This window comes from Equus asinus, chromosome X, assembly GCF_041296235.1.
Source record: "Equus asinus isolate D_3611 breed Donkey chromosome X, EquAss-T2T_v2, whole genome shotgun sequence".
In the NCBI taxonomy this organism is placed as follows: Eukaryota; Metazoa; Chordata; class Mammalia; order Perissodactyla; family Equidae; genus Equus; species Equus asinus.
In genome coordinates, this window is record NC_091820.1 from 35,269,639 (window position 1) to 35,296,958 (window position 27,320).

The 27,320-nt window shown below is 37.8% G+C and overlaps 1 protein-coding gene across 2 annotated transcripts in view; it reads right to left on the reverse strand.

Moving 5' to 3' along the window:
• Window positions 1–27,320, reverse strand: part of FAM120C (family with sequence similarity 120 member C) — a 99,264-nt gene that overhangs the window by 12,233 nt on the left and 59,711 nt on the right. For both annotated transcript variants that reach the window (XM_070501996.1, XM_014835127.3), the window contains one exon: window positions 1,505–1,619. In XM_070501996.1, coding sequence (XP_070358097.1) covers window positions 1,505–1,619 — 115 coding nt within the window. The remainder of the gene's footprint in view (window positions 1–1,504; window positions 1,620–27,320) is intronic.

The following is a 27,320-nucleotide window of genomic DNA, read 5'->3' on the forward strand; positions in this document are numbered from 1 at the left end:
CTTTCCCTGAGATGATTTGAAAGATACTCATTACAAAAAAGAAAAAAAGATATCAGCTTTAAAAGTTTAAAAGACAAACTTGAGATACCATGTTTTTGCCTGTCAAATTAGAAAAAATTTAAAAACTAAAGACCAAAAGAACACTCAATGCTGATGAGGACACAGTGAAATAAATGGGCACACTCATATATATCTGATCAGGAATGTATATTACAATTAAGCAATATGTATCAAGAATCTCAAAAATGTTCACATTTGTTGAGTCAGAAATTCTACTTTCAGGAATCTATTCTAAGGAAGTAGAGATGTGAATAAAGCTCGATGTGTAAAGATGTTAATTATAACATCACACATAACCGGGGAAAACTGGAAACCAAATGGCCAACATTATAATTAAATGATATATCTATATGATAAAATGTTATTTACTAAAATTTTTTAAGACATAAAAACTATGCGCTATGTTAAATAAGAAATACAGTATATAATTACATAAACAGTATCTCAACTATGTAAAAAATGCATGATGAAAGACTGGAAGGAACAATCAAAATGTTCATAGTGGTTACCTCAAGTTGGCGTGTTAGATAGCTTTAATAGGAAAAGGGGAAATACTAGTAGGTTCCCTCCTAGGTGTGTCTGGAGTTGGTAACTGCTCTAGGACCAAGTAGTATTACATTTACTATAAAAAGGAACCACCCACTGTTTGCTTTAGACTGTTTCATCTTTCCCTTAGTTGACCTCACTTAAATTAAGATTTTTCAAGTCATACTGGACTTGATATTCTTCTAGTTTATCCTAAGGCCTCAAAGGGCCATGGGTACTGAAGTTGGGAGAGGAGTGTCCTGAATTAATAACTAATATTTATTGAGTACTGTGTACTTAAAATATGCAAGACACTGTTCTAAGTGTTTTGCATGGACAATTTTATTTAATATCCTTATAACCCTACAGGTAAGGAGACTGAAACTGGAGAGGTTAAGTAACCAGCCCAAGGTCACACAGCTAGGAGGTAATAAAGCTAGGATTCAAACCCAAGGCAGCCCGGCTTCAGAGCCTGCCCTCTAACCTACTATGTTCTACTGCCTTCAGTTATATGGTGGATTTATTTTCTTCCTTATGCTTTTTCTAGACTTCCCTGTAACACCCAAAAAGTATCATTAAAAGGGGAGGGTGGACATTTACTCAGAGACAAAAAGAGGACACTAGGATAAGTTCCCTGTAGCGTTTCTTGCAAGAATCAGAAACCTTACCATGGTCTATGAGCCACAACTTATTTGTCTTGCACAATATCCATCTTTTCAGTTCATTCTTACCTATCAGTATGGGAGTGGTGCTGTAGGCACCTCTTGGTCTTATTAACAGACATAAACATTTGGCAAAAGTAAATCAAACATTTACTGTAGAACCTACTCTTCTCCCCAGCTCAAGGAAAAAAAAAAGACCTCAAGTAAAGCTATGAGCTCATAAATGAAAGAATTTAAATGAGGATGGATCAAATCACCTTGAGTTCTTGAAGTTGATCTGGTTCATAAAGCTGGGTAGATACTGCCTGTGCAAGGAAGGTGTCCAGCTCATGGCGATGAAGGATTCGGCCACCAGGCCATTGAACCATGTACCTAGAAAATGAAAGCATCATTATTAAGCCACAAAAGTTCATTTATTCATCTCATAAATACTTATAAAACTAAGAAACTATCATGGGCCAGACCCTAGGCTAGGTTTTGGTAATTCCAATGGAATAAAGTAAAGAATCTCTGCTTTTGGTTACTTGCAGTCTGGGTGGTAGAGGATACAGGCATGTACATCAACAATGACAGGACAGTGTGTTAAATGCCAAGATAGAAGAATGCACATGGTGCTACGAGAGCACAGAAGAGGACTATGACTGGAAGAGTAAAGGAGGACATCCTGAAAAAAAAGTCCTCAGGAGCTGAGTTCCAAAGGGTCTATAGAACTTAGTGAGGCAAAAGGTGGGGAAAGGATATTCTAGGTTGAGGGAGTAGTATGTGTGAAGGCATGGAGGTGTGTAGTTCAGATGACATACCAGGTTCCACAGTGCTGGATCCAAGCAGGTTTGCAGTGACAGGAGGTGAGATTAGAAACTAGGCCAGACTATGGAAAACAGCATGGAGGTTCCTCAAAAAATTAGAAATAGAACTACTATATATGATCCAGCAATCTACTTCTGGGAGTACATCCAAAGGAAATGAAAACACTAACTCAAAGAGACATCTGCACCCCCATGTTCACAGCAGCATTATTCACAATAGCCAAGACATGGAAACAACCTAAGTGTCCATCAATGGATGAATGGATATAGACGTGGTATATATACAATGGAATATTCATCCATAAACGAGGAAATCCTACCATTTGCAACATGGATGGGCCTTGAAGGCATTATGGTAAGTGAAATAAGTCAGACAGAGAAAGACAAATATTGCATGATCTCATTTATATGTGCAATCTAATTTTAAAAACACACTAAACTCATTTAAAAAAGAGATTAGGTGGCTGGCCCCATGGCCAAGTGGTTAAGTTCACGTGCTTTGCTGTGGCGGCCCGGGCTTTTGCTGGTTCGAATCCTGGGCGCGGACATGGAACCGCTCGTCAGGCCACATTGAGGCAGCGTCCCACATGCCACAACTAGAAGGACCTGCAACTAAGATATACAACTATGTACTGGGGGGATTTGGGAAGATAAAGCAGAAAAAGAAAAAAAAAAGATTGGCAACAGTTGTTAGCTCAGGTGCCAATCTTTAAAAAACAAAAATAAATAAAAAATAAAAAAGAGATCAGATTTGTGGTTACCAGAGGCGGAGGGTGAGGGGAGGGGAAATTGAAGGAAAGTGGTCAAAAGGTATAAACTTCCAGTTATAAGATAAGTAAGTACTAGGGATGTAATGTACACCACGATGACTATAGTTAACACTGCTGTATGATATCTAGGAAAGTTGTTAAGAGAGTGGATCCTAAGAGTTCTCATCACAAGGAGAATATTTTTTCTCTTCTTTTTATTGTATCTACATGAGATGAAGGATGTTAACTAAACCTATTGTGGTAATCATTTCAAAATATATGTAAATCAAACCATCATGCTGTATGCCTTAAACTTGTATGGTGATGTATGTCAATTATTTCTCAATAAAATTGGGGGGGAAAAGTAGGCCAGATCATGAAGGGTCTCAAAAAACAGTATTAAGGAATTTGGACCTTCATCCTGAAAATATAAGAAGACACTTAAGGATTGCCAGCAGGAGAGTGATATTGACTGGTTTGATACTGACTAGCTCGGAGGGTAAGAGACAAGAGGCATGGATACTAGTTGGGAGGCAACTGCAGCAATCTGTGGCTGAAGAGGTCTGAACAAAGGCATAGGCTGAGGGTTTGGAGAGGGCCAGAGGACAAAGACAAGAGCTAGTAAGGAGATAAATCCATAGGATTTGGTCATGGATTTTATGGGAAGGGGGTAAATAAAAGGGAAGTCTAAGATTCCTAGAATTCTCACTTGGGCAAATGTCTGGATGATGGGGCCATTCCCCAAGATAGGAAATCCAGTAATTAAATAAGTACTTGTTGATGAATATTTGATTTGAATTTCATGAGCTGAATATGCTCTACTGTTCTAGGCACCAAGAATACAGAAAGAAGAAGAGAGAAAGAGAGGAAAAAAATCCAAATACAGGGGCCAGCCCAGTGGCACAGCAGTTAAATTTGCACGTTCTGCTTCAGCGGCCCTGGGTTCGCCAGGTTTGGATCCCGGGTGCGGACCTATGCACTGCCTGTCAAGCCATGCTGTGGCAGGCGTCCCACATATAAAGTAGAGGAAGATGGGCACAGATGTTAGCTCAGGGCCAGTTTTCCTCAGCAAAAAAGAGGAGGATTGGTGGCAGATGTTAGCTCAGGGTTAATCTTCTTTAAAAAAAATTAATTAATTAAAAAAATACAAATACATCAGTACAAAGTCTGTGTCCTTAGCTCCCTGAGGACCCACAAGACAATGATCATTCATAAGTATTGGAGCTGTGTGAGACTTCAGAAATATGGCATTTAAAGCAAGGGCTGGTGTCTTCTGAGTGGCACATGGGATAGGTTCCTGGGGCCTCTGGCCTAATTACTACTGCCATGGGGTGGTATGGTACCCTGGAAAGAGCCTGGGCTCTGCAGCCAGACAGCCTGGCTTCGAGTTTCTAACCTGCTGTTCCTCATTTGGAATGATCGCAACAATGCCGGCAACCCTACCACCATTTCTCTTTCTTCAAGTTCAAACTGTTCTTTCTCTGAACTCCAGGATGGTTCTGGGATTGCAGGACAAGCTAACAAGCCCTGTTGCTTCTTTAGGAACTGAATTCTAAATAACTGGGCTTCCAGGAGAGATCTTCCTGCGCCACACAAAACTTACCTTTGCCCAGAACAATTTCTACCCTCTTCCCTGCCCACACATTCTCCACTTAGAAAATTTATTCATACTTTATAATCTATTTAATACTTTTTGATGCTATACTATGTAGTGCATAATTCATAGCTTATACCTTCTACTAATATAAAATATTTTCATTTGTCCTCCTTAATGTTTTTTTTTTTGCCTTGAGGAATACATTATCTTTTAATATTGTTTCTTTCTTTTGATTTGTAGTTCCTTGATTTACCTTTGCCCAGTCTTTTATTTTTCATCTTATTTTGTTGGCAAAATGTGAAGCAAAAATAAAAGAAAATAAACATGCAATTACAGACTTTAATATCCTACCATCAAGCTATGACACGTAAAACATACCTAAAATACATTTAAAGTCACAGAAGATTTGACTAATACAATAAATAAGGTTCCAATGTTTGACTGATTTTGTACAAAGAAAACATATTCTTTTCAAGAGCCCATGTGAGTTCCTATGAAGTTTAGGACCTTGTTTGTACTTGTCAATTGTCTTGTTATTATTCTTATTTCTTATGAACTGTCTAGGATAGTACATGGCATAGAGTAGGTATTGGTAAATATTTATTGAGGGACTGACTGAATGCATCAGTCAGGTCATGCCAGAAAAACCAAAACCCAAAAAATCTCAACAAAAATCCTCCAAAGGAGAATTGTACCAGTCACATCTTGACCATTACGAAAGAAAAAGTAAAGTAAAGGAACTCTTAAAGGAGTCAAGTGTGGGAGACAGGCAGGCTCACAGAAAGACTAATACAATAGGAGGAATGTGATTTTACAAATTGAACAGATTGTTCTGGGTGCTCTAAGGAGAGAGTGACTAAATTTTACCTGGGAGAATCAGAGAAGGCCTCACAGAGGAGGGAACATTTAATTTTCTAGGGATTTGAGTTTTTTGTTTAGTTTGGTTTATACTTTAATGTTAATTTGCAATTTTTCAAGTCTCTCTAACCTTAGTATGGTGCATGGCATAATGGGTGCTCAATAAATGTTTGCTGAAAAAAATGAGTCAATGTCAGGATATTCAAAAGAAAATGCTACTTCCATCTTTTGGCCAGCATTGCTATTCAATCAGCCTTGAATGAATCATGAGACAGAAAGTATAGGGTTCAAAGAGTCAGAGGAGTGAAAGAGACATAAACGAGACAGCAAGAAATACTAATTATTAAATGGCCAATATATAATGATGCTCATCATGTGCTATTTTTTGAATTATATGATTCCAACAGGTATTTTCTCTGGAAAAACTACAGCATTACTAATTTCCCAAGGAAGTTCCTCAATCTCAATGACAAAATGACATCTTATTACTATTAGTAGTATTTACATTATTATACATACTATATACAAGGATTATTTATTACATTATAATATATGCAGCAACTAAAAGTTACTCATAGGAATAACATTTATTAAATGCTTTTTGTATTCTAGATACTGTGCCAAGAACTTTATATACATAGAATGTGGTAGCAAAGAATACAGATTTGGAGTCTCACATACTTGGTTCCAATCTAGGTTCCACTATTTCTTTTCTACGTGACTCTGAGCAAATGCCTTAAACTCTAGAGGCTTTAGTCACTCATCTCTAAAATGGGGAGAATACCACCCTCATCTCAAAAGGTGTAATAAGTAAAGGAGAAAATGTGTGTAAAAAAACTTAGCATAGTGCCTGGCACAGCAGCACTCCTGGTTACCATTCATAACTGAGCCAATTATGGTATAATCCTCCCTTTACTATTTGGCGAAGCCTCCATATCATATATTAAATTCTCATATATACAAGGATCTGTTTCTACCCTATTTATTCCACGTTTATTTCTCATGTCATTACCATACTGACTTAAATTTTAAGTATGTTTTAATATTTGGGAGTATCCCCTTTTATTCTATTTCTTTTAATTTTAAGTAACATCTATGATTTTATTCTGATTACAAAACTCAAGTTTATTCTCATTCAGAAAATGTAAAAAAGCAAAAAAAGTATAAAGAAAATGAAACATAAAAACTGAAATAATTTTCACTCTTCCCATTCAGATATAACCACCATTAAGATTGTTACAATTTTGACTTCTTTCTTCCTAGCATCTCAAATCTCAATTTTTCTCTTTCATACTATATATAGAATATTGTATCCTGCTTTTTTCACTCAACATTATACTATGAGAACTTCTCATTCATTGACTACTTTTTCAAAACATGATTTTTAATAACTGCATATTCATCATGTGAGTGTATCAATTTACTTAAACATTCCTGTTATATTGGAAACTTATACTGTTCATACTTTTTCTTGTATTATAAATAATACTACAAAGATTATTTATTCTCTTGGGATAGATTCTTAGAAGTAGAATTATTATGTCAAAGGTTATGTCCATTTTAAAGGTCCTCAATACATATTGCAAAAGTGTTTTCCAGACCAGTTTATCCTATCTTACAGCAGTGTGTCAGCATGGATTATCATTAATCTTTTATGATTTAATAGGCAAAAAAAAAAGTCTCTTGCCTCTTAAATTTCTGTCTCTTTGATTGCTAATGATGAAGTTGCATATTTTTTCCAAACACTTATTTACTTCTATGACTGGTCTATGTCTATCATAGACATATCAGGTAATTTGCTTGTTCTGTCTATAGCTCCTTCTCAGATAATCTAAAGCCTTATCTTTATAATAGTGACAGCTATTTGGACACAGGGTGGACAGCTGAGCCAAGTCAAATCAATCCATGGCTTGCCAGAGTCTTCATAATTTGAGCTAAGAGATTCAGAGACCGATGAAACAGACAAACAGAAGAGTTACACACACCCCTGAGAGAGTGGGCAGTCTCTGCTCCTGCCTTTCCAGCAACTATTCCCCCTGCATGTACCACTTTTCTTGTCCTTGGATGACTATGAGACTACCTGTTATATCTTTAGAGTAAGATAATCGAGTGGCTCTTGTTTCTTGCAAACGAATAAATCTGAAGAGAGTGTCATTTATCCATTTTTGTTTTGGGATGCCAGTATTTTAAAAGCTTTTATATATCAAGAATATTGATACACTGTCCTAACTGTTGCAAATATTTTCCCAGTTTGTCATTTGTCTTTTAATTTTATGTATTTTGGCATACAGATGCAGTCATAATTATTGATCTCCTTTATATATCTTCCCTTTTTTGGGGGGGGGGGGCTCAAGTCTTCACTTTTTTCTTTAACACTATTCATTTTGTAAAATAAATTGTTTTTTAAAGATTTTATTTTTCCTTTTTCTCCCCAAAGCCCCCCAGTACATAGTTGTATATTCTTCGTTGTGGGTCCTTCTAGTTGTGGCATGTGGGACGCTGCCTCAGCGTGGTTTGATGAGCAGTGCCATGTCCGCGCCCAGGATTCGAACCAACGAAACACTGGGCCGCCTGCAGCGGAGCACGTGAACTTAACCACTCGGCCACGGGGCCAGCCCCGTAAAATAAATTTTTTATTTTGCAACAATTTTACATATATAGAAAGTTACCTAAACAAAAGCTTTACTGAGGTATAATTTACATACCATAAAATTCATCCATTTTATGTAGAATTTAATGATTTTTAGTAAATTTACAGAGTTGTGCAACTATCACCACAATTGAGTTTTAGAACTTTTGCATTGTCCCCAAAAGATCTCTCATGCCCACATGAAGTCATTCCCCAATCCCACTCTGAGGCAACCACTAATCTACTTTCTATCTCTATAGATTTGCCTTTCTGAATATTTCATATAAATGGAATACTGTAATATGTGGTCTTTTGTGTCTGGCTTCTTAACATAGTTTTTGTTTGTTTTGTTTTTGCTGAGGAAGATTCACCCTGAGCTAACATCCGCTGCCAATCTTCTTCATTTTGTATGTGAGCTGCCACCACGGCATAGCCACTAACACACAAGTGCTGTAGGTCCCTGCCCAGGAACCAAACCTGGCAGCCTAAGCAGAGTGTGCTGAGCTTAACCACTAGGCAACCACGGCTGACCTTCCTTAGCATAGTTTTTGTTTTAACTAAACTTTTAACATTGATATTCCTGTAGATTCACATGCAATTGTAAGGAAGATCTCATCTACGAGATCTTTTATACAAACATCATGGTAATCACTAAACAAAAAATAAGAGCAGCTACAAAAATCATAAATAAATAGAAAACTGAGAAAATCATCACAGAAAACCACCAAACTGAAATGGCAGTCAGAAATAAAAAGGAAGAGAAACAAGGCTAACATAGAACAACCAGAAAAGAAGAGATAAGATGGCAGTATTAAGCCATCTTACATCAATATTCACCCTAGATGTAAAAGAATTGAATTCTCCAATCAAAAGGTACAGAGTGGCTGAATGGATTAAAATACAGGACACAACAATATGCTGCCTCCAGGAAACACATGTGAGTTCTAAAGATAAACACAGGCTCAGAGTGAAGGAATAGAAGACAGTACTCCAAGCAAAGGGTAAGCAAAAGAAAGCAGATGTTGCCACACTTATATCAGACAAAACAGACTCCAAGATAAAAAAGGCAGTGAGAGACAAAGAGGGGCAGTATATAATGATAAAAGGGACATTCCACCAAGAGAACATAACACTTATGAATATATATGTACCTAACACAGGACCACCAAAGTCTATAAGGCAAATATTAACAGATCTAAAGGGAGAAATTAACAGCAACACAATAATATTAGGGGACTTCAACACCCGACTTACATCAGATAGATCATCCAGCAGAAAGTCAACAGGGAAATGGTGGACTTAAATGAAAACCCAGACCAGATGGACTTAAAAGGGACATAGAGAACATTCGATCCCAAAATAGCAGAATGCACATTTTTCTCAAGTCCACATGGACCATTCTCAAAGATAGACCATATGTAGGGAAACAAGGCAAACCTCAATAAATTTAAGAAGACTGAAATCATATCAAGCATCTTTTCTGAAGACAATGCTATGAACTACAAAAAAAAAAGCTGGGAGGGGCTGGCCCCATGGCCGAGTGGTTAAGTTCACACACTCCACTTAGGCAGCCCAAGGTTTCACTGGTTCGGATCCTGGGCACAGACCTAGCACCACTCATCAAGCTATGCTGAGGCAGCGTCTCACATAGAAGAGCTAGAAGGACCTACAACTAGAATGTACAACTATGTACCAGAGGACTGTGGGGAGAAGAAGAAAATAAGATTGGCAACAGATGTTAGACCAGGGTCAATCTTTCTCACCAAAAAAAATCCCCACATGATCATCTCAATAGATGCAGAGAAAGCATTTGACAAGATCCAACACACATTTATGATAAAAACTCTCAAGAAAATGGGTATAGAAGGAAAGTACCTCAACATAATAAAGGCCAAATATGACCAAATCACAGCCAACATCATACTTAACAGTGAAAAACCGAAAGACATCCCTCTGAGAACAGGAAGAACACAAGGGCGCCTGATCTCACCAATTCTATTCAACATAGTACTGGAGGTTGTAGCCAGAACAGTTAGACAAGAAAAAGGAATAAAAGGGATCCAAATTGGAAAGGGAGAAGTGAAACTCTCACTGTTTGCAGACAATATGATCCTATATATTGAGAACCCTAAAGAATCCAGTGGAAAACTATTATAGATAATCAACAACTACAGCAAAGATGCAGGGTACAAAATCAACTTACAAAAATCAGTTGCATTTTTATACACTAATAATGAACTTAGCAGAAAGAGAACACAAGAATACAATGGCATTTACAATTGCAACAAAAAGCATAATATATCTATAAATAAATTTAACCAAGGAGGTGAAAGGCCTATACACTGAAAACTATAAGACATTATTGAAAGAAATTGAAGATGACATAAAGAAATGGAAAGATAGTCCATGCACATGGATTGGAAGAATCAACATAGTTAAAATGTTCATATTACCTAAAGCAATCTATAGATTCAGTGCAAACCCAATCAGAATCCCAATGACATTCCTCATGCAAATAGATCAAAGAATCCTAAAATTTATATGGAACAACCAAAGACCCTGAATAGCTAAAGCAATCCTGAGAAAAAAAGAACAAAGCTGTAGGCATCACAATCCCTGACCTCAAAATACACTACAAAGCTATAGTATCAAAACAGCATGGTACTGGCAGAAAAACAGACACACAGATCAAGGGAACAGAATAGAAAGCCCAGAAATAAAACCATACCTCTATGGACAGCTAATCTTGACAAAAGAGCCAAGAACATACAATGGAGAAAGGAAAGTCTCTTCAATAAGCGGTGCTGGGAAAACTGCACAGCCACATGCAAAAGAATGAAAGTAGACCATTATCTTACATCATATACAAAAATTAACTAGAAATGGATTAAGGAATTGAATGTAAGACCTGAAACCATAAAACTCCTTGAGGAAAATATAGGCAGTATGCTCTTTGGCATCAGTCTTAGCAGCATCTTTTCAAAAACCATGTCTACTCAGGCATGGGAAAGAAAAGAAGGGTTAACAAATGGGATTACATCAGACTAAAAACCTTCTGCAAGGCAAAGGAAACCATCAACAAAACAAAAAGACAACTCACAAACTGGGAGAAAACATTTGCAAATCATATATCTGAAAAGGGGTTGATTTCCAAAATACATAAAGAACTCATACAACTCAGGAACAAAAAAACTAACAACCAGATCAAAAAATGGGCCAAGGATGTGAACAGACATTTTTCCAAAGAAGATATATGGATGGCGAACAGGCACATGAAAAGATGTTCAACATCACTAATTATTAGGGAAATGAAAATAAAAAACATAATGAGATATCACCTTACACCTGTTCAGAATGGCTCTAATTACCAAGACAAAAATTAGCAAACGTTGGAGAGGATGTGGAGAAAAGGGAACCCTCATACACTGCTGGTGAGAATGCAACCAGGTGCAGCGCTCTGAAAAACAGTAGGGAGATTTCTCAAAACATTAAAAATGGAAATACCATACAATGGAGCTATCCCACTACTGGGCATTTATCCAAAGAACCTGAACCTGCATTTCCTTTGTTTCTTGTCCCTTGTATTTCCAACTACCAATTCAGTTAGATAGTTTTCTATGCTGGTTTTCTTAGTTTTCTCTTATTCATAATTTGTGTCTCTGTTCTAGTTATTTGTTAGTGATTACCATTTGGTTTGTATAAAACATCTCATAGATGAGATAGTCCATTTTCTTATAGCCTCTTCTTTCCTTAGACTCAGCTGATTCCATCCCTTCCCTCTTCCCCTTCTAAGTTGTTATTGTCACATCTTTTTTCTTCTTGTGTTGTGAGTTTGTGGTTAAAGTGACAAGATTTAATATTTATTCCTGGTGTTTTCCTTCCATTTATCTTGAATGTTATAATTAATCATTTTCTAACCTGTTCTGATGGAGATCTGCAATTTTCTGATTTTGTCTATTTATTTATCTCCTTGCTCAGGGTTTTGTAACCCCTTTCCTTTTTTTTCCCAGCTGTGAAGGCATCCTTAGGATTTCTTGTATGAGGTTCTTGTGGTGATGAACTCCCTTAACTTTTGTTTATCTAGGAAAGTTTTTATTTCTCCATCATATTTGAAGGATATTTTCACTGGATAGAGTATTCTTGGCTGAAAGTATTTTGTCTTTCAGAATTTTGAATATATCATTCCACTCTCTCCCAGACTGTAATGTTTCTGCTGAGAAATCTGATAACAGCCTGATAGAGGTTCCTTTGTAGGTTATTTTCTTCTGCCTTGCCACCTTTAATATTTTTTTCTTTGCCATTGACATTTGCCAGCTTTACTTAGTTTATACCTTCGAGTTGGTCTTTTTACACTGATAAAGTTTGGAGCTCTATTGGCTTCCATCACATGGATTTCCAGCTTTCTCCCCATGCTTGGGAAGTTCTCAGCTATTATTTCTTTGAACAAGCTTTCTGCTCCATTCTCCTTCTCTACTCCCTCTGGAATACCTACAATCCTTATGTTGCATTTCCTAATTGAGTTGGATATTTCTTGGAGAGCTTCTTCATTTCTTTTTAGTCTTAGTTCTCTCTCCTCTATCTGAAGCTTTTCTATATTCCTATCCTCCAGACTGCTAATTGTGTCCTCCATATTATCAGCCCTACTGTTCAGGCAGTCCCAATTTTTCTTAATCTCATCCATTGTGTTTTTCGTTTCCAACATTTCTGATTGGCTCTTCCTTATAATTTCAAGCTCTTTTGTGATGTAGCTCCTGAACTCATTTGTTGTCTATCTGTATTCTTTTAACTCATTGAGTTTGTTAATGGTAGCTATTTTGAATTCTTTCTTATTTAGGTTTTAGATTTTTGTGTCTTCAGGATTGTGTTCTGGGTGCTTGTCATTTTCCTTCTGTTCTAAAGATTTAATATATTTTTTCATACTGCTTGATGGCATGGTTTTGTGCCTCCGCATAGAGATAGAGTTTGGTTACTGCTCCCGCATGCTGCCACTGGGGGGAAGGGCCAAGTGCTGTGTAATCTTCACCCACCAGAATACCAATCAGCTGTTCTGTGACCCAGCCTGGGCCAATCCTTGGGATCAGAGTGGCTCTGTGGTGTCTCCCATCAACTATGGGAATAATCACACAGGGGCTGTGGGTTGCTGCCACCTGCTCCCACAGACCCACCTAGACATGCTCCCCCATTAGGGACTGTAGCAGTGTCATGGGCTTTTGAGGCAGCTGGGAGATTGTTCACCCAGACTCACAGCTCTGCTGCCGTCTGGTCCTGCTGGACCTCACTTGCCCCCTTGGGTATACAGCAGTGCTATGACTGTTTAGGGCAGCCAGTAGTTTGCTCCCCCAGACATGCCACATGTGCTCCTAGGTTGCACCAGCCTTTGTGCTTGGTGGGCAGGGCCTCCCTACCAAGTCTGAGACTGAGTCACTCCCTGGGGCTGCAATGGGACTGTGGGTTTTCCCACTGGTCCAAGGAGTAATCACGGGGCTCTCAGGGCTGTAGTCACCTGTTTCCACAGTTGCGCCATGGCGCCTGCCCACTCTCAGGGCCGCAGCGGTGCTATGAGTGCTTCAGCTGGGAGAGAGTCACTCACGGGTACTGGGCTGTCTGGGAGCTGGAGAGTTCTCACCAATCTCCACCTTCTCCCTGGGGGTAGTCCATCCACCTTCCAATGTATATCAGTGTGGGTCTCTCAGACCTCCTGAGGTGCTGTGTGAGTATCCTCCATTAATCAGTGTATGTCCATTTAGTTGTAGTTCGAAGGGGGAGAGACAAAGAAAACTGCTCACTCTGCCATGTTTCTCTGTTTGTTGATTTTGTATCCTGCAACTTGACTGTATTCATTTATTATTTCTAAAAGTTTTTTGGTGGATTCTTTAGGGTTTTGCATATATAAAATCAAGTTATCTTCAAATAGTGACAGTTTCACTTCTTCTTTTCCAATGTGGATCCCTTTTCTTTCTTTTTCTTGCCTGATTGCTCTGGCTAAGACTTCCAATACTGTGTTAAATAAGAGTGGTGACAGTGCGCATCCTTGTCTGGTTCCTGTTCTTAGAGGGATAGCTTTCAGTTTTTCTCCATTGAGAATGACATTAGCTGTGGGTTTGTCATATGTGGCCTTTATTATGTTGAGGTACTTTCCTTCTATACCCATTTTATTCAGTTTTTATCATAAATGGATACTGTATCATGTCAAATGCTTTCTCTGCATCTATTGAGATGATCATGTGATTTTTATTCTTCATTTTGTTAATGAGGCGTATCACATTGATTGATTTGCAGATGTTGAACCATCCCTGCATCCCTGGAATGAAACCCACTTGATTATGGTATATGATCTTTTTAATGTATTATTGTACTCAATTTGCCAGTATTTTGTTGAGGATTTTCACACTGATCTTCATCAGTGATATTGGCCTGTAATTTTCTTTTTTTGTGTCCTTGTCTAATTTTGGTATCAGGGTAATGTTGGCTTTGTAGAATGAGTTAGGAAGCTTCCCTTTCTCTTCAATTTTTTGGAAGAGTTTGAGAAGGATAGATATTAAGTCTTCTTTGAATGCTTGTTAGAATTCACCGGGGAAGCCATCTGGTCCTGGGCTTTTATTTTGGAGGAGGTTTTTGATTGCTATTTTGATCTCCTTACTGGTAATTGGTCTATTCAAATTCTCTATTTCTTCTTGATTTAGTTTTGGAAGCTTGTATGTTTCTAAGAATTTATCCATTTCTTCTAGGTTATCCAATTTGTTGGTGTATACCATTTTGTAGCATTCTCTTATAAACTTTTATATTTCTGACGTTTCCATTGTAATTTCTCCTCTTTCATTTCTGATTTTATTTATTTGAGCCTCCTCTCTTTTTTTCTTGGTGAGTCTACCTAAAGGTGTAATATACATGACAATAATAGCACAATGAGGGAAGGAAAGGAGAACTATTATTGGAACAAAGTTTCTGTATACTACTGGAAATATTTAGTATCAATTTGAAGTAGTGTGTAAGTTAAGATGTATATTGTACTCCACAGAGCAACCACTATGAAAAGAACTAAAACTATAATAAAAAGCCAATAAAAGAACTAAAATGCTACACTGGAGAATATCTGTTTAGCACAATAGAAGGCAGTAAAAGTGGAACAAACAAAAAGGCAAAAAAGGCATGAAGCCTATAAATCTAAACATATCAATAGCTACGTCAAATGTAAATGGATTGAACACTCCACTCAAAAGACAGAGATTGTCAGACTGGATAAAAGCATGAATTATCTACAAGTGATGTACTTTAGATTCAAAGACACAAATTTGCTGAAAGGAAAAGAATAGAAAAGATATGCCATGCAAACAATAACCATATGAGAATTGTAATGGCTATACTAATATCAAACAAAATAGACTTTTAAAAAATATTTTTAACATTGTATTATTTCAGGTGTATGTTATTATTTATCAGTTTCTGTGTAGACTTGCATCGTGCTCATCAGCAATAGTCTAATTTTTATCCGTCAACATTATATGTGTCCCTTTACCCCTTTTGCCCACCCCCTAACCCATTTCTCTTCTGGTAAACAATAATCTGTTCTCTTTATCTATGTGTGTGTTTATCTTCCACATATAAGTGAAATCATAGGGTGTTTGTCTTTCTCAGTCTGGCTTATTTCGCCTAGCTTAATACCCTCAAGGTCCATCCATGTTTTTGCAAATGGGACAATTTTGTCTTTTTTATGGCTGAGTAGTACTCCTTTGTATGTATATACCACATCTTTATCCATTTATCAGTTGATAGGCGCTTGGGTTGCTTCCATGTCTTGGCTATTGTGAATAATACTGCAATGAACATAGGAGTGTGTAAGTCTCTTTGAATTGTTGATTTAAGGTTCTTTGGATAAATGCCCAGTAGTGGGATAGCTCCATTGTATGGTATTTCCATTTTTAATGTTTTGAGAAATCTCCCTACTGTTTTTCAGAGCGCTGCACCTGTTTGCATTCTCACCAGCAGTGTATGAGGGTTCCCTTTTCTCCACATCCTCTCCAACGTTTGCTAATTTTTGTCTTGGTAATTAGAGCCATTCTGAACAGGTGTAAGGTGATATCTCATTATGTTTTTTATTTTCATTTCCCTAATAATTAGTGATGTTGAACATCTTTTCATGTGCCTGTTCGCCATCCATATATCTTCTTTGGAAAAATGTTCACATCCTTGGCCCATTTTTTGACCTGGTTGTTAGTTTTTTATGCAGGAGAACTGGAAAACGAGCAGTAAAATGGCCACAGTAGGCCCCCACACTTGAATAATCTCTCTAAATGTAAGTGGGTTGAATTCTCCAATCAAAAGACACAGAAAGGTAGGATGGATTGAAAAACAAGACTCAACGTTATGCAGCCTCCAGGAAACACACCTCAGCCCCCAAAAGACAAACACAAACTCAGAGTGAAGGGATGAAAGACGATACTCTAAGCTAACAGTGAACAAAAGAAAGCAAGAGTTACCATACTTATATCAGACAAAGTAGACTTCAAGCCAGGTTTACCAGGGGGCTGCCACACCCACTAGAGCACAGATTTAATCCAGTTCAGCCAGGGTAGGCAGCCTTCCCAGGGACCCACCACACCCAACAGTAAGCCCTCAGGCTACTTGTCAGCTTGTGTTGACTGGGTGCCTTGATCCTCTACAGGCAGCCAAGTGTGTCTGCCTCTGTGGGGCAGGGCCTGTGTGATGACTAGGTGAACTGAGGGGGGCATTGGTGGAGAGGTGGAGGCCTCTGCAGTAGGGGGTCAGGGTATGGTCCAGGGGGTTGGGAAGTGTGCACAGACCAGGACTATGTTGATGGTGTGTGTGGTCCAGTGGGGGGCGAGGCTTATCAGCAGCAGACCTGTGCTTCACAAGTAGCCATAAAAAGCCCCACCTTCCAAAGCCTGAAACAATTGAGTACTCCTGTGCCTAGGGCCAGGTCCACTCAGCAGCACTCCTAAGAGAACTGACAACAGCCTTGTAGGCCTGAGACCTATAGCAACTGGAAGCCCCTGAGGCTAGCAACCAGCTACAGTGGTACCTACTGAATTAACAGGAAAACTGCAACAGGTGTATGCTGTTAGACCTTGTAACCAATGGTGCTGAGGCTCCCCAAACTGGATTTACAAACAGCTGGCTAGGGAAGTAAAAACTAGATTAACTGGGTACCTGCATTAAGAGCAACTCTGCCACAACAGAAGGACACAATTAGCCCACAAAGGGGTCACTCCTGGATCTTTTCAACTGGTGACGAGGGGGAAGCACACTGCTGGGCCTCAAAAGGCATCTCTTACATAAGACCACTTCTCAAAGATCAGGAGACATAGCCAACTCACATAATATACAGAAATAAGCACAGAGAAAGAGGCATAATGAGGAGACAAAGGTATACATTCCAAGCAAGGGAATAGGACAAAACCCCAGAAAAAGGATTAAATGAAACAGAAATAAGTGACCTACCTAACAAAGAGTTCAAACAAAATCTTATAAGAATGCTCACAGATATTAGGAGAAGACTGGGTGAACACAGTGAGCTCATCAACAAAGAACTGGAAAATATAAAAAAGAACCAATCAGAAGTGAAGAATACAATACTGGAAATGAAAAATTCACTAAAGGGACTCAATAGCAGAGTAAAGCATACAGAAGAATGGATCAGCGAGCTAGATTAAAGACTAGAGGAAATCACCCAAGTGGAATAGAAAAAAGAAAAAAGAATTAGACAGAATGACAACAGTCTAAGTGAACTCTGGGACAGTATCAAGCATGCTAACATTCATATTATAGGTGTCCCAGAAGAAGAGAGAGACAAAGGGGCAGAAAATTTATTTGAAGAAATAATAGATGAAAATTTTCCTAATCTAAGGAAGGAAATAAACATTCAACAACAGGAAGCAGAGAGCTCCAAACAAGCCCAAAGAGGACCACACCAAGACATATTATAATTAAAATGTCCAAAATTAAAGCTAAAGAGAGAATCCTAAAAGCAGCAAGAGAAAGGCAACAAGTGAGATACAAAGGAAATCCAATAAGGCTACCAGCAGACTTCTCAGCCAAAACCCTACAGGTGAGGAGAGAATGGCATGACGTATTTAAAGTGCTAAAAGGAAAAAACCTAGAGCCAAGAATACTCTATACAGCAGGGTTGTCATTCAGAATGGAAGGAGAGATAAAGAGCTTCCCAGACAAGCAAAAATTAAGGTTTATCACCAAGAAACCAGTTCTACAAGAAATGCTGAAGGGACCTATTTAAGGGGGAAAGCGATGACCACACAGAGGGATAAAAAAATTATCAAAAAAATAACCCTCCCCCCAAAAACCAGGCAATAAAATCGCAGGTAAAGGTAAAAATATAGTAAAGGTAGCAGATCAACCACCTGTGAAGATAAGATGAAGGTTAAAAGACAAAAGTACTAAAATTACTTATTTCAATGATAAGAGGGTAATCAATAGACACACACAAAACAAGAGATTAGATATGATTTCAAAAACATAAAATGTGGGAGGAGGAAAGTGAAAAAGTAGAGCTTTCAGAAAGAGATTAAGCTAAAGAGTCTATCAACTCGATATAGACTGATATATACATAGAATATTATATAGGCTCCTCATGGTAATCACAAATCAGAAACCTATAATAAGTAAGCAAATAAGTAAGACAAAGGAAATCAAACATATTACTAAAGAAAGCCATCAAACCACAGGGAAGAGAGCAAGAGAAAAAGAAAGGAACAGAGAACTACTAAAACACCCAGAAAAAAAGTAACAAATTGGCAATAAATACATATTTATCAATAGGTACTTTAAATGTCAATAGACTAAATGCTCCAATCAAAAGGCATAGGGTGGCCAATTGGATAAAAAAACACGACCCATATATATGCTGCATATAAGAGACACACTTCAGACCTAAAGACACTCACAAACTGAAAGTGAAAGGATGGAAAAAGATATTCCATGCACGACAAAGAAAAGAAAGCGGGGGTAGCAATGCTTATATCAGACAAAATAGACTTTAAAACAAAAACTGTGAAAAGAGACAAAGAAGGGCACTACATAATGGTAAAGGGAACAATTCAACAAGAAGATATAGCACTTGTAAATATCTATGCACCCAACATAGGAGCACCTAAATATATAAAGCAATTATTAACAAACATAAAAGGGGAAATAGACAGTAACACAATAATAGTAGGGGACTTTAACACTCCACTTACACCAATGGATAGATCATCCAAACATAATATCAATAAGGAAACACTGGCCTTAAGAGACATTTGACCAGATAGACTTAGTGGATACATAGAACATTCCATCCCAAAACCACAGAATATACATTGTTTTCAAGCACACCTGGAACATTCTCCAGGATTGATCACATATTAGACCACAAAAGAAGTCTCAATAAATTTACGAAGATCATAATAATACCATGCATCTTTTCTGACCACAAAGGTATGAAAATAGATATCAACTACAGGAAGAAAACCAGAAAAGCCACAAAACTGTGGAGATTAAAGAAAAGGTTATTGAACAACGATTGGGTCAATGAAGAAATCAAAGGCGAAATCAAAAAATTCTTGGAGACAAATGAAGATGAAAATACAACATGCCAAAATCTATGGGATACAGCAAAAGCGGTTCTAAGAGGGAAGTTCATAGCAATTCAGGCCTACCTTAACAAACAAAAAAAATTCCAAATAAACAAGCTAACAGTGAATCTAAGGATACTGGGAAAAGAAGAACAAACAAATCCCAAAATCAGCAGAAGGAAAGAAAGAATAAGAATCAGAGGAGAAATAAACAAAATAGAGACGAAACAAACAATAGAAAAAATTACTGAAACCAGGACCTGGTTCTTTGAAAAGATAAACAAAATTGATAAACCCTTAGCTAGACTCTCCAAGAAAAAGAGAGAGAAGGCTCAAATAAATAAAATCAGAATTGAAAGAGGAGAAATTACAACGGACACCTCAGAAATATAAAAGATAATGAGAGAATACTATGAAAAGCTATAAACCAATAAATTGAATAATTCAGAAGAAACGGATAAATTCTTAGAAACATACAACCTTCCAAAACTGGATCAAGAAGAAGTAGAGAATTTTAATTGACCAATCACCAGTAAGGAGATCAAAACAGCAATCAAAAACCTCCCCAAAAATAAAGCCCAGGATGAGATGGCTCCCCTGGTGAATTCTACCAAACATTCAAAGAAGACTTAATACCTATCCTTCTCAAACTTTTTCAAAAAGTTGAAGAGGAGGGGAGGCTTCCTAAGTCATTCTATGAAGCCAACATTATCCTGATACCAAAACCAGATAAGGACAACACAAATAAAGAAAATTACAGGCCAATATCACTGACGAACATTGATGCAAAAATCTTCAACAAAATACTAGCAAATCGAATACAACAATACATTAAAAAGATCATACATCATGATCAAGTGGGTTTCATTCCAGGGATGCAGGGATGGTTCAACATCTGCAAATCTATCAACGTGATACACCACATTAACAAACTGAAGAATAAAAATCACATGATCATCTCAATAGACGCAGAGAAAGCACTTGACAAGATATAGCATCCATTTATGACAAAAACTCTAAATAAAATGGGTATAGAAGGAAAATGCCTCAACATAATAAAGGCCATATATGACAAACCCACAGCAAATATCATCCTTAACAGAGAAAAATTGAAAGCTATCCCTCTAAGAACAGGAACCAGACAAGGATGCCCACTGTTACCACTCTTATTTAACATAGTATTGGAAGTCCTAGCCAGAGCAATCAGGCAAGAAAAAGAAATAAAAGGGATCCGTATTGAAAAAGAAGACGTGAAACTGTCACTCACTGCAGACGACATGATTTTATACATAGAAAACCCTAAAGAATCCACTAAAAAACTTTTAGAAACAATAAATGAATACAGTCAAGTTGCAGGATACAAAATCAACATACAAAAATCAGTTGCCTTTCTATACACTAACAATGAAGTAGCAGAAAGAAAAATTAAGAATGCAATCCCATTTACAATTGCAACAAAAAGAATAAAATACCTAGGAATAAACTTAACCAAAGAGGTGAAAGACCTGTACATGGAAAACTATAAAATTTTGTTGAAAGAAATTGAAGAAGACACAAAGAAACAGAAAGATATTCCGTGCTCTTGGATTAGAAGAATTAACATTGTTAAAATGTCCATACTTCCTAAAGCAATCTTACAGATTCAACACAATCCCTATTAAAGTTCCAACATTTTTCACAGAAATAGAACAAAGAATCCCAAAATTTATATGGAACAACAAAAGACCTCGAATAGCCAAAGGATTCCTGAGAAAAAAGAACAAAGCTGGGGGTATCACACTCCCTGATTTCAAAATATACTACAAAGCCATAGTAAGCATAACAGCATGGTACTGGGACAAAAACAGACACACAGATCAATGAGACATAATTGAGAGCCCAGAAATAAACCCACATATTTACGGACAGCTAATATTCAACAAGGGAGCCAAGAGCATACGATGGAGAAAGGAGAGTCTCTTCAATAAATGGTGCTGGGAAAACTGGACAGTCACATGCAAAAGAATGAAAGTAGACCATTACATTACGCCATGCACAAAAATCAACTCAAAATGGATTAAAGACTTGAATGTAAGACCCAAAACCATGAAACTTCTAGAAGAAAACGTAGGCACTACGCTCCTTGACATCGATCTGAGCAGCATATTTTCAAGTACTATGTCTGACTGGGCAAGGGAAACAAAAGAAAAAATGAACAAATGGGACTATATCAAACTAAAAAGCTTCTGCACAGCAAAGGAAACCATCAACAAAACAAAAAGACAGCCTAACAATTGGGAGAAGATATTTGCAAACCATATATCCGATAAGGGGTTAATATCCAAAATATACAAAGAACTCATACATCTCAACAACCAAAAAGCCAACAACCCAATTTAAAAATGTGCAAAAGATCTGAACAGAGGTTTCTCCAAAGAAGATATACTGATGGACAACAGGCATATGAAAAGATGCTCAACATTATTAGCTATCAGGGAAATGCAAATCAAAACTACAATGAGGTATCACCTCACTCCAGTCACAATGGCTATAATAACAAGACAGGAAACAAGAAGTGTTGGAGAGGATGAGGAGAGAAGGGAACCCTCATACACTGCTGGTGGGAGTACAAACTGGTGCAGCCACTATGGAAAGCAGTATGGAGTATCCTCAGAAAATTAAGAATAGATCTACCACATGTTCCAGCTATCCCACTGCTGAGTATTTATCCAAAGAACTTGAAAACACAAGTGCATAAAGATACATGCACCCCTATGTTCATTGCAGCATTATTCACAATAGCCAAGACCTGGAAGCAACCTAGGTGCCCATCACGGGACGAATGGATAAAGAAGATGTGGTATATATACACAATGGAATACTACTCAACCATAAGAAATGATGAAATCCGGCCATTTTTCACATCATGGATGGACCTTGAGGGTATTATGCAAAGCAAAATAAGTCAGAGGGAGAAAGTCAAATACCATATGGTCTCACTCATAAGTAGAAGATAAAAACAACGACAAACAAACACATAGCAATGGAGATTGGATTGTTTCTTATCATAGGGTAAGGGGGGAGTAGGGAGGGCAAAAGGGGTGATTAGGCTCACATGTGAGGTGATGGACTATAATTAGTTTTTGGGTGGTGAACATGAGGTAATCTACACAGAATTCGAAATATATTTCGATGTACATCTGAAAGCTATATAATGTTATAATCCAATGTTACTGCAATAAAAAAAGAAAATCTTGGAATAAATTTAACCAAGGAAGTGAAAGACCTATACAATGAAAACTACAAGACTTTCATGAAAGAAATTAATGACAACATAACGAGACAGAAAGGCATTCCATGCACGTGGATTGGAAGAATAAACAGTTAAAATGTCCATAACACCTAAAGCAATCTACAAATTAACCGCAATCTCTATCAGAAACCCAATGACATTCTTCACAGAAATAGAACAAAGAATCCTAAAATTCATATGGGACAACAAAAGACCCCAATTACCAAAAGTATCCTGAGTAAAAGTACAAAGCTGGAGGTATCACACTCCCTGATTTCAAAATACACTACAAAGCTGTAGTCATCAAAACAACATGATACTGGCAGAAAAATGAACACACAGATCAATGGATCAGAATTGAGGACCCAAAAATAAACTCACACATCTATGGACAGCTAATTTTTGACAAAGGAGCCAAGAACATAGAATGGAGGAAAGAAAATCTCTTCAATAAATGGTGATCATGTGATTTTTATTCTTCATTTTGTTACTGTGGAGTATCACATTGATTGATTTGCGGATGTTGAATCATCCCTGCATCCCTGGAATAAATCTCACTCGATCTTGGTGTATGATCCTTTCAATGTATTGGTGTATTCAATTTCTAATATTTTGTTGAGGATTTTAACATCTATGTTTATCAGCGATACTGGCCTGTAATTTTTTTTTGTGTGTTGTCCTTGTCTGGTTTTGGTATCAAGGTAATGTTGGCTTTCTAAAATGAGTTAGGAAGCATTGCTGCCTCTTCAACTTTTTGAAAAAGTTTGAGAAGGATAGATGTTATATCTTCGTTGAACGTTTGGTAGAATTCACCGTGAAGTCATGTGGTCCTGGACTTTTGTTTTTGGGAGAGCTCCATTCAACGTTTCTTTAAATTTTTTAAAAAATTTTTTATTTTTCCTTTTTCTCCCCAAAGCATACCTGGTGCATAGTTGTATATTTTTTAGTTGTGGGTCCTTCTAGTTGTGGCATGTGGGATGCTGCCTCAGCATGGCCTGATGAGCAGTGCCATGTCCGCGCCCAGGATCCAAACTGGCGAAACCCTGGGCCACTGAAGCGGAGTGCGCGAACTTAACCACTCGGCCATGGGGCCGGCCCCCATCAACATTTCTTGTACGACAAGTCTAGTGGTGGTGAAATCCCTCAGCTTTTGTTTGTCTGAGAAAGGCTTTATTTCTCCTTCATATCTGAAGACAACTTTGCTGGATAGATTATTATTGGTTTACAATTTTTGTCTTTCAATATTTTCAATATATCTTTCCACCTTCTCCTGGGTTTCTGTTGAGAAATCTGCTGATAGCCTAATGGGGATTCATTTTTAGGTTATTTTCTTTTTCCCCTGGCTTTTAATATTCTTTCTTTGTCATTGATTTTTGACAGTTTTATTATCATGTGTCTTGGATAAGGTCTTTTTTGTGTTGAGATGATTGGGTGTTGTATTAGCTTCATGAGTTGTATATCCAGTTCCTTCCCCAAGTTTGGGATGTTCTCAGCTATTATTTCTTTAAATAAGCTCTCTGCTCCTTTTCTGTCTCTCTTCTCCTTCTGGGATACCCATTACCCTTATGCAGCCCTTTGTCATGGAGTTGGATAATTCTAGTAGAATTTCTGCATTTATTTTTAAGTAAGTCTTATTTCTCCCTCTTCTTCTACCAGCATCATTTCCAGGTTTCTATCTTTGAGCTAGCTAATTTTCTCTTCCATATGATCTGCTCTATTTCCTATGCTTTCTAATGCATTCTTCATCTGATTTATGGAGTTCTTCAGTTCCATAATTTGTTTGGTTCTTTTTTAGAGTTTCAACTTCTTTGGTAAAGTATTCCTCTGTTTATTTATTTTATTCCTGAGCTCACCAACCTGCCTTTCTGAGTTTTCTTGTAGTTCCTTGGGTTTCTTCATGACAGCTATTTTGAATTCCTTATCAGTTAGATCACAATCTTCCATGACTTTGTGTTTGGTTTCTGGACACTTGTTTTCTTTTTCTAATGTTATGGTGCCAGGGCTTTTTGTGGTGCTTGCTGAGCTATTCGTCTGCCAGCACATTTGTTGTAGCAAACATGCTTTTTATTTAGGTATAGCTTTGTTTGTTTTGATTCAAACTTTTGAACTGGCTGGAAGGCCTTACTTTTGTTTTTCAGTAGGTGGTGCTATAGTGCTAGTTTTTGGTTTCTCTTACCTGCGCTGACTCTGGCTATATTTGAAGCTCTGCACATTCCACCTTGCACCACCTCTATTCAGGGTGTCACCAGTACTCTTGTCATTGCTGCTTGTATTTCTGGGGGTCACTGATGTGTTGCTGTTGCCAGTGTCACTGTGGTTGCTAGCTTTGCTGCCAGGGGCACAGAGATGGCTGATGTTTCTGCTGTATCTGGGACCACCTGAGTTGGAAGCTCCACTGCTGTGGTGGGGGGAGGGGGAGGGTGTGGAGGGATCCAGGTATGTGGGGCACCAGCTCAGCTGTTGCTTGCTACCTCACGGCTGCAGGCATTGCTGCAGTTGGGATGTCAGAGTCATGTGGGCACCTCTGCCACTGCTACCAGGCTCTTAGCTGCAGCTGGGTGGCTCGGGACCATGGGGCTCTGCCTCCATTGCTGCTCTGCTCTGTGGCACTGTTTCAGCTGGCTGGCTGGAGTCACATACATGCCTCTGCTGTTGCCCACTGAGTTCTCTGGGGCTGGGGATGGCTGGCAGAGCCACCACAGCAGGGGGACCAGGGTCTTGGGCACTGCCTCTGCTGTTCTGCATTTAGCCTCCTCTGTGTGCTCCACTTCACCCACCTCTATATGTACCAATGTGTGGATCTTTCCAGTGTCATAGTTTGTTGTGCAATTTAGCCTTTGTTGGGTTATAGATGTTTTACTTGCTGTAGGTTGAAGAGGCGAGACAAAAGGATCCTCTCATGCCACCATGATGATATCTTAAAACATTTTATTGTCTTAATGTTTATTTTGTCTGGTATTAGTACAGCCACTCCAGCAACCTTATGGTTGTTGTTTGTATGTATAGCTTTTTCTATCCTTTTACTTTCAACCCATTTGTATCTTTGAATCTAAAGTGTGTCTCCTGTAGACAGCATATAGTTGGATTTTGTTTTCTTATCTAATCTGACACTGTCTGCCTTTTAATGGGATTTTTAATCCACTCAAATTTAATGTTATTGATAGGGTAGCTTTGCATCTGCCATTTTGCTTTTTATATGTCTCATGTGTTATCTGTGACTCTATTCCTTCTTTATTGTCTTCTTTAAGTGGACACTTTCTAGTGTAACGTTTTACTTCCTTTAGTAATTTTCACATTATATTTTTGAGTTATTTTCTCTAGGGTCTATAATATACATTGTAATAGTATCTATTTTAGATATATACTAACTTTATTCCAGTGAAATATCAAAACTGTATTCTTATATAGCTCCATTCCCTCCTCTCTTTTTTGTGGTATTTTTGCTATACATGTCACGTCTGCACAAACCCAATATTTTGTTGTAATTATTACTGACAAATAAAAATGGCAAGTAATAGGATATATTGGAATATATGAGGAAGCCATTTGGTATAAACCTAATTCGGCCTGACCTTGTCTTTCCAAAAGGGCCTGACCAAGGCCGTTGAGCATGCATTGTATATCTGCTTTAGAGATTCCCTATGGCAAGAGCAAAGGCCCTTGAGATAAAGGTGCAACTTCTCTCCCCCTCCCAACGTTGGCATCTCCTTAAAGATTAAGCATCTTTCTTTAGGCTGGGAATCGATTGCAGCGCTCATCTGTGACGCCCCCAGCCCGAGGCAACACACCTGCCACCCGGCGGCGTTCACTGAGACAGCAGACCTATCTGCCGTTTCCATCAATTGCTGTGCTGACAGAGCAGCCTTGTGACTATTGTAAAAGGGACATTTCAATCATATGTGAAACATACTCTTTGAGGGTATATAACCACCCTGTATACCCTCACTTCTTTGGAGTGCTCTGTTCCTTTGTGGAAAGACTCTCCCGGGTTATAATCCTAAGATTTAAGCTCAGAATAAACTCACCCAAATTTTCATTTATAGATTGGTTATGGATTATTTTCGTTGACATTACCTTATATAATCTTATTTCTTTTAATGAAGCTGAGAGAAGAAAGGAGAGCAAGTAAATATTTGTAACTTTTGCTGTATTAACCTAATTATTTTTGGTTCTCTTCTTGTAGATTTACCATCTGGTGTCATTTCCTTACTCCAATACATCTTCGTTCCCATACACCTTCTTTTTCCTGATATTGTCAAATATATTACATTTCTATATGTTAACAGGCTCAAGAATATAATTATATACATATTGTTTGATGTAATTACTTTTTAAATAAGTTAAGAGAAAAAAGGAGAAGAAATATGCAATTATTCTGTCTTTTTAAATTACCTACATAATTACCTTTACTGGTGTTATTTTTTTTTAATATGGATTTGAATTACTGTCTGTTGTCACTTGCTTTCATCCTGTAGAACTTCCTTTAGTATTTCTTTTAGTAAAGCAAGTCTGTTAGCAACACATTCTCTAATTTTTCTTTTATTTTGAATGTCTTTCTTTCACCTTCATTCTTGA